Genomic DNA, 13267 nt, shown 5'->3' with positions numbered 1-13267 from the left:
ATTACAATAAAAATAATAGAAAAAAAGATGTATTTATTTATTCCATGAAGGAAAGAAGAAAGTGAATGAATGTTTGTATCTGAATACATTTACATATGCATAAAAATGTGTTTTCTTTTGTATTATTTCTTTTTTTTAATGAATTAAGTAACGTTTATGACAACCTTTTTCCAAAACACAATATAGAATGTGAGATACAACAGGACAATGCATAAATTCATCATTTGTTTTCAAAACGGTTAGAAAAAAGTGGTACCCCAAAAATTTACTGTGGGACCCCATTTAGAAAATTCCTAGCGCCAACACTGATGGGAGTATTGGTGCGTGCAAAACAGCAGCAGGCGGCTGTGGCCTGCGGACCGGTTCTAATACTAATCAAATATCATCCCTTGGGCCATAGATCATTTATTCGCGGGCCTGATCTGCAAGTTTTTTTCACATTTATAAATATAGTGTTAATGAAATTTGCAAGTTTTTTTCACATTTATAAATATAGTGTTAATGAAATATATTTTGCAACATTTCCAACTCTAAGGCTCATGTAGGCATGTCATAACTTCATGGTAAATCATATATTTGACCATAGGTCTATTTTCTAGCCTTTGAGCTCCTCATTAGCAGACTTTACGACTTGCTCGAGCAAGAATTTAGTTGTTTAGACTCCCTGTAAGTGGGAGGCTCATAGCTAAAGGGTGAGTGACCGGCTTGCAATCAAATGTTTACTGTTTTTTTTTTTTTTGGTAATACAATGCACCCGAAAAGTATTCACAGCACTTCACTTTTTCCACATTGTATTATGTTACAGCTTATTTCCAAAGTGAAATAAACTAAATTCTCGACAATACCCCATAATGACAATGCAAAACGGTTTTAATATATATTAAGACTTAAAAACTACAAAATCACATGTATAAATATGCACAGCCTTTACTGAATATTTTGCATTTTTGATTTCCAACATGAACTATAAGAATACATTTGATGTCCTTGTTTACTTCCAAGACAAAAACTCCTCCACATGCAAAAATGCCACAAACAGCTGACAGTTAAAACAACTTTATTCTGCAGTACTTGTTGGGAAAAGTTTGCTTCTCTGACCCTCTCCGTCACACAGGCTGGTGCTGCTATGTAAACAAACCCCCTACTGCTTTGTATCAAGGCCCTGTCTTTGTTGCAGCTGCTGTCATGCTAGCTTTTTAACTGCCTTTTATCTAACAAATTGCTCTTAAGATAATTTTTTATGTGCATATACAGTCATGGTCAAAAGTTTACATACACTTGTAAAGAACATAATGTCATGGCTGTCTTGAGTTTCCAATACTTTCTACAACTCTTTATTTTTTTGTGATAGAGTGATTGGAGCACATACTTGTTGGTCACAAAAAACATTCATGAAGTTTGGTTCTTTTATGAATTTATTATGGGTCTACTGAAAATGTGACCAAATCTGCTGGGTCAAAAGTATACACACAACAATGTTAATATATTTGGTTACATGTACTTTGGCAAGTTTAGGCATGGTGTTCCTGGGATTAAAGGCCTCACCTTTTTCTCCTCCAAACATATTACTGGGTATTGTGACCAAACAGCTCAATTTTAGTTTCATCTGACCACAGAACTTTCCTCCAGAAGGTCTTATCTTTGTCCATGTGATGTCAGATGAAACAAAAATTTACTGTTTGGCCACAATATCCAGCAATATGTTTGGAGGAGAAAAAGGTGAGGCCTTTTATCCCAGGAACACAATGCATACCGTCAAGCATGGTGGTGGTAGTATTATGCGCTGGGCCTGTTTTGCTGCCAGTGGAACTGGTGCTTTAAATGGGACAATGAAAAAGGAGGATTACCTCCAAATTCTTCAGGACAACCTGAAATCATCAGCCCAGAGGTTGGGTCTTGGGCGCAATTGGGTGTTCCAACAGGATAATGACCCCAAACACACGTCAAAAGTGGTAAAGGAATGGCTAAATCAGGCTAGAATTAAGGTTTTAGAATGGCCTTCCCAAAATCCTGACTTAAACATGTGTCAGGCCTGTGCCTGACAGTTTGGTTATGTTTTGGTTTTTCCTCTGTGTTTGTCTTTATTTCCTGTCAGCGCTTTTATTTTGGTTGTTTCCTGCTTGCCTCCCTGAGCGCTGTGTTCCCTCAGCTGCGGCTGATTGGCACCTGGCCACACCTGGTGTCAATCAGCGAGATGCTATTTAAACCTGCCTTGCCAGCCAGTCTGTGCTGGAGTATTGTCATTGTAATACTTGTTGCTGTCGATGTGATTGTCATTTCTACTTGTCGTCACAGCGTTCCTGTTTTCCTGGTATCCTGTTTCCTGTCTTCAAGTTCCTGGTTTGTGTTTTCTTTATTTTTGACATTAAATCATGTTTTCCTGCCTTCTCTGCATCTTGGGGTTCGTCACCAACAATCTGTGACAACGTGTGGACAATGCTGAAGAAACAAGTCCATGTCAGAAAACCAACAAATTTAGCTGAACTGCACCAATTTTGTCACGAGGAGTGGTCAAAAATTCAAGCAGAAGCTTGTGGATGGCTACCAAAACCGCCTTATTGCAGTGAAACTTGCCAAGGGACATGTAACCAAATATTAACATTGCTGTATGTATACTTTTGACCCAGCACATTTGCTCACATTTTCAGTAGACCCATAATAAATTCATAAAAGAACCAAACTTCATGAATGTTTTTTGTGACCAACAAGTATGTGCTCCAATCACTCTATCACAACAAAATAAGAGCTGTAGAAATTATTGGAAACTAAAGACAGCCATGACATTATGTTCTTTACAAGTGCATGTAAACTTTTGATCGCGACTGTATATTTTAGTCTGTCCTTTGCTTGTATTCATCTGCTTTTTGTGTGTTTACTTGTTTGTGGTGTACAGCCCTTTGTTTTTCAACTGTGGTTGTTTTGAAAAGGCTTTACAAATCAAGTTGGTATGGTATGGTGATGCACAAACATCACTAGTAAGTGCAGACTCTGGCTTTGCAAACCATATTATGGATAAAGGCCTTTATGTTAAAGATGATATAATTATATTACAGTTGGAAGTGGATTCACATGACCCCGTTTACCTGACACATGAAACGTGACAAATTTCCACTTTATTATGTATTGTGTTGAATATCTTGAAATGTGTTTAGCGGCAATTCCAACTTTGACCACTGCATAAATTCCGACGTACAGTGGTGCTTTCCATCATTTTCAGCATACTGCATTGCAAAGTGAATAACCCTCTACCTTCTTTTCATGCAAGAGCCACCCAGAAATGGGGCCATATGAATCCCTTCCCTACTTTATTTGGAAACGTTAGGCAGGCTGGGTTAAAGATAAACGGGCCGTCTTGTTAAAATGCAGTGGTGTGCCGTTAGGGCCAGCAAGGCCTTCTCTGCTCGCCTAACATAAATCATGATCATAGATAAATATTTTAATCTACTTTCCATAAAGTATTCATCATATTCTCTTCATTTCTTATTAGGCTCCACTGTTGCCTGTTTTTACGTTAGAGCTTTTATCCGATCAGAATTCAGCTAGCTTGTTGCCAGCGCCGTATGAATTCTACCCGATAGACAGTTGATAGACCGTTACGAGAGCCAATCAGATCACGAGTTGTTGACAGTAGCCCATCTAGGTAGCCTTACGCTGAACGTGACTGTGATTGGATTTTCACTCGTCACTTCAAAGTGACAATCCAATCACAAGTTGTAATTTGCTAAAAAAAACAAAAACAGGAAGGGGTACCGGAGCGATACCCGGCCAACAGAGAAATCATCGGTTCTCACTTTTTTAACTCACAAAGAAAAAGTTCAAATATTTTATTTATTTATTTTTCCACATTTAATATGTTCTTTACAATTATTTTGATTTTGACAGTACCACGTAAAGCAGTGGTCCCCAACCTTTTTGTAGCTGCGGACCGGTCAACGCTTAAAAATTTGTCCCACGGACCGGGGGTGGGTGAAGGGGGGTTTATTTTAAAAAAAATGTCATAAAGAAATATAATCATGTGTGCTAGCGGACTGTATCCCTGCAGACTGTATTGATCTATATTGATATATAATGTAGGAACCAGAAATATTAATAACAGAAAAAAACAACCCTTTTGTACGAATGAGTGTGATTGAGTGTAAATGGGGGAGGGAGTTTTTTTGGGGTTGGTGCACTAATTGTAAGTGTATCTTGTGTTTTTATGTTGATTAAAAAAAATATTTATTTTTTTATTTTTTTATTTTATTTTTGTTTAATTTCTTGTGCGGCCCGGTACCAATCGATCCATGGACCGGTACCGGGCCGTGGCCCGGTGGTTGGGGACCACTGACGTAAGGTATGTTTTAAATGGTGATTTTTAAATGTGCTGAAATATAGCCTGTTTTGTACACTTTTGAGGTGATTCAATATCCAGTAGTGCACAATTGTGTTTCTGTATAGTATTTCTCCAGCCGTGGTCATGTGGGGACATACATTTTGGTATTTTGAGGGGTATTTATTAAAGTCAGACATCACTGAAGGCCTCGGTGGGAAACGCACACCTCGCCACTGTTAAAATGTAACCATAAAATAATAAATTACGTTTATGAAGAAGATGTAGTAAAAGGCTACTACAGAAGTGGAGATAAACACACGTTGATTAGTGGCGGCTTCTATGTTTGAATCCTGATTAAGAAAAAAGACAGGAAGCCGTGTCAAGCTGCACTGTGTCACTTGAGGCGACTCCAGACAAATACAAATAAATACAACTTAAGACTTAAGAGTGTTTTGAGATAAAAGCTGTCTCTGGGTTAATAGTCATGCTTTAGGTCGCAAACAAAAATTTACTTGCGAGCATTAGCTTATAGCTGGAGATCGAAATAACTTTGTTTCCCAGGCATGGAAATGAAGAAAGTAAGGGTGAAGGATAGTGCCGAGAAGAAGTGGATGATATTCATTGAATTAAAGAAAGAAACCATCAACAACTTGACCGAGCGTGTTGCAAACTTGGTGAAGCAATTGGAGTGTAGCACTGCCAGTGTGTACCATACTGAAGCAGAGCAATCAACGCCAGCTAAGAATGTTGAAATATTATCTATTATCTAGAGCAGCTGCTGATGGTGTGTTTGACAGAGAAGCAGCTGAAAGGAGATACTGTGGAAGTCTCTTCATAAAACTGCTGTTGTTAGTACTATGTCTTATTGTGTTGCTTTTATGCAATATTTCTTATCTAAAAGTTGTTTTTTTAAAGGCGTGTCGCATGTTAAAATTGTGCTGCATTTTTTGGGAGTGTTAGAGCACTAATTAAATCATTTTAATAGCCGATGTTGGTTTGAGATAATGTTTGAAGTTAAGAGCTCCGTCACAGAACCAATTAAGGTCATAAGTTGAGGTGCTACATATATACATATATATATATATATATATATATATATATATATATATATATATATATATATATATATATATATCAAGGCTTCTTAGATGTGCTTCTTGGAACATTTCCACATGCTTGTCCTGGTACTTGTTAAAGGACTAAGCCAGGTGTGTCAGGGGCCCTATGTGGCCTGTAGCATATTCTATTAACATAACAAAACAAGTTTCTTATCATAAAATACTTCTGCTTGACCACGCCTACTCTGTTGCGATTGGTCAGGGATTGAGAGTTGGACTTACTTTGAGACCAGGAAAAAGACTCAAGCAAAGCACATATACATATGACAATATGACATCTTGTCATGGCAAAAAAGTAGTAAACAACATACATTCAGCATTTTTTTTAACCAAGACACATTTTAAAAAGGCAACTTGGACATAATCAAGTTATACTCCAGCATGTAGTAGTTGTTTACTTTATACTACAAACATTATAATCATCCTTGTTTTGAATTATCCGAGTGTTTGCATTGTTGGGTAGGACTTTTAAACAAACAGTGCGTGTAACAGAGTGCTAGAGATGCTTATGCATGGCTAGATGGATCCAAATATGGGCCCCTCAAGCTTTTTAGGGGGAGGTTTGCTTTAGCAGTTCCTGGCCTCTGTGTAATGTGTGTGTGTGTGTGTGTGTGTGTTCTTGTATTTCTACCCTTCTTGAGAAATCAACAAGGAAAAGTACCTTCCATATGAGGACCGGTGAACAAGTTAGGACATAAATCATGGTCCCAATATGGAAAACCATTGCATCTAATAGAGAATGTCTCATTTGCACCCCTGGTGGTGACATCTATCAAGATTAGGGTGGTCCCAAAAAAGAGGGATTTTTCAAATTGACTGTGTGTCTGTTTTAAAAGTGCGCCCCCTCTGGTCAACATATAAAATAACAAGTTTGTGTAAAAATTGGAAGTGCGCCCCCTCTGGCCAACATATAAAATAACAAGTTTGTGTAAAATTTGGAAGTGCGCCCCCTGTGGCCAACATATGTAATAACAAGTGTGTGTAAGAAATTGAAATGCGCCCCCTTTGGCCAAAATTAATTAAAAAAATAAAATAAAATATGTATACCGTATATTACAAAATAAACGTCCTTGGGCAAATAACCGCCCATGTCCTAATAGCCGCCCGGGTTCTCACCCCATTTTGTGAATTAACCGCCTCTTCCTAATAACCGCCTATGTCCAAATAGCCGCCCATGGGCTGTTATTTGCATAATTTAGATTAAAATGCTACTGGGGTTGCGTTTGCTGCAGTATTATTGTTTTGACGGTTTTATAGAGTACTTGGTACCATAATTTTATTTTTCCTGTATGCTGCTTTATTTAAAACTTGGAGTACTGTAGCCTTTATTTTATTTAAGTGACAGTATTATTGTTCTGTTTTGATGGTGGGTTTTATACTTGAGTACTTGGTACCATAATTTTATTTTTCCCGGTAGGCTGCTTTATTTAAAAAGTTTATTTATCTTTAGTATTGGTATTCTATTTGACAATTGTTGCACTACTGCCATGTTGAGGTCAATTGATAGCTTATCTCATGTTGATCTCTTGTTTTTTTGTTTTTATGTTTACAATAGCTTTTACATTTAAAGTTTTTTGTACGAAAAAAACATACTGGACAGTAACCATTGTAACCAAATAATGGCCTGGTGCAGGCTGGTGCAAAAATAAACAAAAGCCTTGTGCAAATAACCGCCTGCTTCTTTTAAACGCCTGTCTCCAAAATCGATTTTGTGAAATAAACGCCCGTGCTACTATTTGGTAATATACAGTATAGAGACATACTGTAATAACTTGAAGTAAATAATGAAGATTAAAAACCAATTACAAACAAAAAATTCAACAACAAAAAAATGAACTAAAAGCAGTCTTTTTCTCACAATGTGTTGACTTCTTTCTTATAAAATTGGGAACAATTTCTCATATTCTTTCTGTTTCTGTAATATTGCAATATTTTCTCGTAAAATTATTACCTTTTTTTATGCAAAATCATTACTTTTTAATGCAAAATGGTGACATTTGTCATATAAAATTCTGACTTTTATCACAATATTGCCATTTTTTTTGTGGTTGTTATAAAAATAGGGACATTTTTGGAGTAAAACGATGACTTTTGTCATCATTTTGCCAAGTAAAATTCCGATTGTTATTATAATATTGCCAAAATGTAAAAGTTTTCTTATAAAATTGTGACTTTTGTCGAGTGAAATTACGACTCTTTTCATAAAATTGCCAACATTTTAAGCTTTTCTTGTAAAATTGCCACTGGTATTGAGTAAAATTCCAACTTTTATCTAATATTGCATAATTGTTCAGTTTATCTTGTAAAATTTTGACCTGCGTTGAGTAAAATGACGTCTTTTATTATAATACTGCCAAAATTCCAAGTTTTTCTTGTGAAGTTGTGAACATTTTCTTGTGAAATTCCCACTAATTTTTCACAACAAGCTTTTTTATATTTGCATAGTATGTATATATTATTAATGTTGTAAACACAAATCTTTATATATCTAGAAAGGGTGGTCCTAAAGAGGTCGGCATTTTTCGGAGGTCTCAAGAAGGTAACAAGAATGTTTGTGAGTGTGTGTGTGTGTGTGTGTGTGTGTGTGTGTGTGTGTGTGTGTGTGTGTGTGTGTGTGTGTGTGTGTGTGTGTGTGTGTGTGTTCTTCTTGAGAAATCAACAAGGAAAAGTACCTTCCATATGAGGACCGATGAAAAAGTTAGGACCGAAATCATGGTCCCAATACGGAAAACCGTTGTATCTGATAGAGAGCCAGATACTAGAGTCCGTGAACATTGCTCCAAAGTCAGGATTTTTTTTGTTGATTTAATGTTCATACATAAGTAAACATTGACAGATGCAAAGGCAGCAATATATGATAAAACAACTACAGCTGGGTTTCCCAAAGTGCGGCACAGGGGCCATCTGTGGTCCGTGACTCGTTTGTCATCGGCCTTAAAACCTCTTAAGTCCAAGCTGTTTGTTTACATGTTTTTTTTTTTATTTCTCTTTGCTATTTGGGCTTATTGGACCCTAATTAGAATAAAAACTAAGAATCATCTTTTAATATGATGTACTTAGTCCATAAATAACAAACGTGTACTTCATGTTTAGTGACATGCTAATTCTTATTTTTACACTTTTTTTTTCCAAATTCCATTGTATGTTATACTCTTCTAACACCACCAGATGGCAGTATAAGTGTCCACATAAGGGCCATAAGACCCCAATTCAGTAGTGTACACAATTTTGGAAATAAGAGCTAAAATGTGCTGTCCACGCATGTGGCCAACTAAGCCTTTAGAGGTTTTAAGCACATTACAAAAAACAAAAACTCGAGATCTCATTTGCACCCCTGGTGGTGAAATCTATCAAAATGAGGGTGGTCCCAAAAAGGAGGGATTTTTCAAATTGACTGTGTGTCGGTTTTAAAAGTGCTCCCCCTCTGGTCAACATATGAAATAACAAGTGTGTGTAAGAAATTGAAATGCGCCCCCTTTGGCCAAAATTAACAAAACAAAATACATAAATATGTATATAGAGACATACTGTAATAACTTGAAGTAAATAATGAAGATTAAAAACCAATTACAAACAAAACAATTAAAAACTAACTAAAAGCTTACCTTTCTTTATATTTGCATAGTGTGTATATATTATTAATGTTGTAAATACAAATCTTTATATATCTAGAAAGGGTGGTCCTAAAGAGGTCGGCATTTTTCGGAGGTCTCAAGAAGGTAACAAACACGTGTGTGTGTGTGTGTGTGTGTGTGTGTGTGTGTGTGTGTGTGTGTGTGTGTGTGTGTGTGTGTGTGTGTGTGTGTGTGTGTGCGTGCGTGTCCAAAGCAAACACGACACTGTTGCTGGAAAAAAGAGAACGCCTCATTACTGCACCCATGCACTACACGGGTCCAAAGTCCAGTAGCAATATTGTGTGTGTTTGACCAGTTTGTCAGTGTTTACATTGCTTGTGTCCATATCGGGAATATGCATGTACTCGTTGCTAGGCAACACAAGTAAGAGTTTTGACAGCCTCCAGGGCAAAGATTAGTCACCCATTTAGGCGTGTCTCGTTAAAGAACCTCTGTGTAAACCCAGGGGTCATTTGCCTTGTTTATCTTACGCTTGCATTTTCTCTAAGTCGAACATGGCTTACTTGCACCATTGTTCACCCTTTCCTGACCACACCGCCCTTACGTAACACACATTTCCATCGCCCGTATCCCACCTCCCAAAATGTACTCCGTCGCCGTGACAACCGCTCAAACACAACCATGTCATGGCGAAAAGATTCAAAAAAAGGACACAACTTTTTTCTTGCAGGTTTATTTTTTTTTACAGACATGCAAACACACACACACGTACAAACTTTTTTCTGAGTGGTTTTACAAACCCAAAGGGGACCTGTCTTACATTTCCGACTTTTCAGACTCGTGCGTATGTTTAAAATGTGCTTTTTTTGTTCTACGTGATGTGGAGGTCGGTGTGTTTTTAAGTCGGCAGACTAAGGCAGCAATAGAATGGGAGCTAAAGACCTACAGTACTTCATAGTCAGGGTATTTCTAATACAAGTAACTTACTATAGTGCCCCGCCCATTTTCTTCTCCTCTCCTTATCAAACAACTTTCATCTCCTCTCTATTATTTTACCACTTTGTTTATCTGGTGTAACAGCTTTTATTACTCAGTGTGTGTCTGTGTGTGTGTGTGTGTGTGTGTGTGTGTGTGTGTGTGTGTGTGTGTGTGTGTGTGTGTGTGTGTGTGTGTGTGTGTGTGTGTGTTTGCATGTGTGTGCTGTCCTGTCGACTGGACCCTTTAGCTGGAACTGCGCACAGTGGTTTTTGTGACTGTGGTCTTAGTGCTCCCTGGGAAGAAGAAGAGGAAGAAAAGGGGTAAACATTAATGGCAGTGTTTATGCCATGTTTAATACAACCTCTTGAGAACGAGTGTTCTCCGCAGTGGACATTTGTGGTTGCTCTATTTATTTTGTCCGAGTTTTTGCCCACAAAAGTCCACTACAGTGGACGCTGGTTCCTGAGGAGGATATGACTGCCAGCGGGGCCTCACTCACCTGAGACAATTGGCCTTACACAAGAAGAAAAAGGAAAAAGACAAGAATAAATGGAATGTTCTTGTGATCTTTTTGAAAGGTTCTACACAAAATGTGTGTCCTGGCTCTACCTGGACTCTTCGGTATCCAGCAAGCTCCTGTAGGTCGCAATCTCCTGCTCCAGTCTGGTCTTGATGTCCAGCAACATCCTGTAGTCCTGGCCCTGCTGCTCAATGCTGGCGCGCACGTTGGCTAGTTCCCCCTCCAGCATGTTGATGGTGCCCTGGAAGCTGGCCAGCATAGAGCTGTAGCGAGACTCCGTCTCTGCCAACGTGTTCTCCAACGCCCCTTTCTGCATAGGCATGGCAAAGCGGCGCAGAAGCATGCGTTTAGTTGCAGTATCAACACAGCGGGTGTCATTCAAAGCTCCGAGGAGTAAAGCAAACCGGATTATGATAACTGACATCTTTGTTGCAAAAGTCATAGGGTCACCATCTTGAACCTTTGGCCTTACAAAGCCAAGTTCTGCATTCCTTCCCTTTCCTTCAAGCGCTTTTATGTCTACCACGATCTGACAAACGGCTGTGAAATGTTTTCGTCTCCCAGCCAACCACCCCCCCCGAACACATTCTTCAAAAGCCCCCCCCCTTCTGCAGCCTTTATCAGCGGACAAGAGAGGCATCTTTGAGGTTTGCTCATATAAGGCCGGATTGTGAGGCGCTCTGTTTTGTCTCTTACCATACTGAGCTGAGACTGCAGCTCGATCTCCAGACCCTGCAGCGTGCGTCTCAAGTCCCCGATCTCTGTCTTGGTCGTCTGGATGGTTTCTGTGCTGATGGTCACCTCCTTAGACAGGGCGGCAGACTAGAGAGAGAAAATGGAAAATCACCTTGGAGAAGAGACTAAATGGAGGGATTCTGTTGTCTATGGATGTTGTAGTTCATTCAGGTCATCGTATTCTGAAGGTTTTTTGTAGAACGCAACTGGACGGTTCAGTTCTGACCAATCTAAGGCTATGAGCATGAATTGATGAGTTTGGATGAGAGGGGAAATGTCTTCTAAGACAAACCGCACAGTTCAGTTGCGATTGATTGAATGCCCTTCGAAAGGTATTAGTTGGGTTTTTCACTGCAATTTGGTTTACCTTCTCGTTAAACCAAGCCTCCTGGTCGCGGCGGTGTTTGTCGGTGATAGATTCGTACTGGGCGCGCATCTCCTCCAGGACTCTGTTGAGGTCCTGCTGGGGTGCGGCGTCAACCTCCACATTGACGTTGCCAGAGAGCTGTGATCGCATTGCTGCCAGCTCCTAAACAACGTAAATATTTTAACATTTTAAACATCCGGTCACGTGTGTGTGTGTCTGACGGACAGGTTGACGCTTCTGGTACCTCGGCGTGGTTCTTCTTGAGGTAAGCCAGCTCATCTTGCAGGCCCTCGATCTGCATCTCCAGGTCCGCTTTGGTCAGAGTGGTCTGGTCAAGCAGGCGGCGCAGGTTGGCGATGTCGGCCTCAACAGACTGGCGCATCATCAGCTCGTGTTCGTATCTGGTGAACGTTGGAGAAGAGGGTAAGATAAGGCAATCCGATGTTTGCTAGCAGATGGTAAGATCTTCTTACTTAGTTCTGAAGTCATCGGCTGCCAGTTTGGAGTTGTCAATCTGGAGGAGGATGTTTGCGTTGCCGATGGTGGCGCCCATGATCTTAATTGGAGAACAATGAGTTTGTTTTACTGACTCCAAGTATTACCATTTGAAGCAAGGATGAGTTAAGTCAATCAAATCATGGTTCAGGGTGGTAACATTGCTAAACTTTCTAATGATTGACAATAGTGCAGAAGTACCTTGTCCTTCAGGTCGTTGATGATGGCCCAGTAGTTGCTGAAGTCCCTCTCAGCTGCAGGGCCCTTCTGCTCGTAGTACTCTCTGATCTGCTTCTCCAACTTAGCGTTGGCAGCCTCAAGGGAGCGCACTTTCTCCAGGTAAGAGGCCAGACGGTCGTTCAGGTTTTGCATGGTGGCCTTCTCGTTCAGTTGAACGGTGTTCTGGTCCAAAGCGTGGGTCAGGTCGAAGGTGCCCGCTCCGGATCCGTAGCCGCCGCCGAACCCGGAAGAGACGGTGCGCATTGTGGCAGAAGAGATGCGAGGACCCCCAAAGCTCAGTCCGGACAAGCTCTGAGCCCTCGGGGCGGCTCTGCTTGAATAGCTGTAGCTCTGTCGGGACATCATCGCTGGCCCGCTGCTGATGCTGTAGCTGGACTGCATAACTGCTGAGAGTCTTCAGGAGAGGAGACGAGAGGAGTTAGAGAACTGGAACCAGGAGTGGAGTCCGTTAGTGAGAAGCAGGCTCCTGATATAGTGCTGGTCCTGGGGCGGGCCTGGCAGGGGGAGGGAGGGAGGGGAAGAGGGAGTTTTCCTCTGCAAGATCTCCACTGGCTCAACAGACGCACCATTTGTTTTCCTTTAAGGACCAGGGTTTTTTCCCCTCTCTCCCCCTATGAGGGCACTCTCATGGAATGTGTGTGTGTTTCTGCTTTTGTGTTCATGTTTCACAGAGTTCTGCTGGTTTGTGTGACACCTCTACTGTATAATTTCTGCATGCTTATCTAAATACCTGCTTGTCTGGTCTCCTTCGTTCGAGTTTGAATAGTGGCATGCAAATGGAAAGTTGGTTACTGTCACAACTTTCACATCATCAAACACTTTGCATGTAAAAAAAAAAAAAAAAAAAAAGACTCCATGATGCATTCACCCTTGCTCTTGTTTTGTAACTTCTTATCTCAGGGTTGTTCTTCTTAACTACGAGACAGC

The 13267-nt window shown here is 40.1% G+C and overlaps 1 protein-coding gene across 1 annotated transcript; it reads right to left on the bottom strand.

The window, feature by feature from the left end:
* Window positions 1–10098: 10098 nt before the first annotated feature.
* On the bottom strand, window positions 10099–12795 carry krt94 (keratin 94). The gene is made up of 8 exons (XM_061988314.2): window positions 12302–12795; window positions 12079–12161; window positions 11850–12006; window positions 11606–11767; window positions 11200–11325; window positions 10593–10813; window positions 10483–10496; window positions 10099–10276 (listed from the first exon to the last, which is right to left on the bottom strand). Exons 1-8 carry the CDS (start codon window positions 12719–12721, stop codon window positions 10227–10229), a joined length of 1233 nt encoding a protein of 410 aa, XP_061844298.1. The 5' UTR covers window positions 12722–12795; the 3' UTR covers window positions 10099–10226.
* Between the last annotated feature and the right edge of the window lie 472 nt (window positions 12796–13267).

Source organism: Nerophis lumbriciformis, linkage group LG27 (genome assembly GCF_033978685.3).
Source record: "Nerophis lumbriciformis linkage group LG27, RoL_Nlum_v2.1, whole genome shotgun sequence".
In the NCBI taxonomy this organism is placed as follows: Eukaryota; Metazoa; Chordata; class Actinopteri; order Syngnathiformes; family Syngnathidae; genus Nerophis; species Nerophis lumbriciformis.
This window is presented reverse-complemented; position numbering and strand designations above follow the sequence as displayed.

Coding starts and splice junctions, on each gene's coding strand:
- krt94 (XM_061988314.2), bottom strand. CDS start 12,721: ATGCAGTCCAGCTACAGCATCAGCAGCGGGCCAGCGATGATGTCCCGA. Junction 12,007..12,078: donor GCCGATGACTTCAGAACTAA/GTAAGAAGATCT, acceptor AACGTTCACCAG/ATACGAACACGAGCTGATGA. Junction 11,768..11,849: donor TCAAGAAGAACCACGCCGAG/GTACCAGAAGCG, acceptor TACGTTGTTTAG/GAGCTGGCAGCAATGCGATC.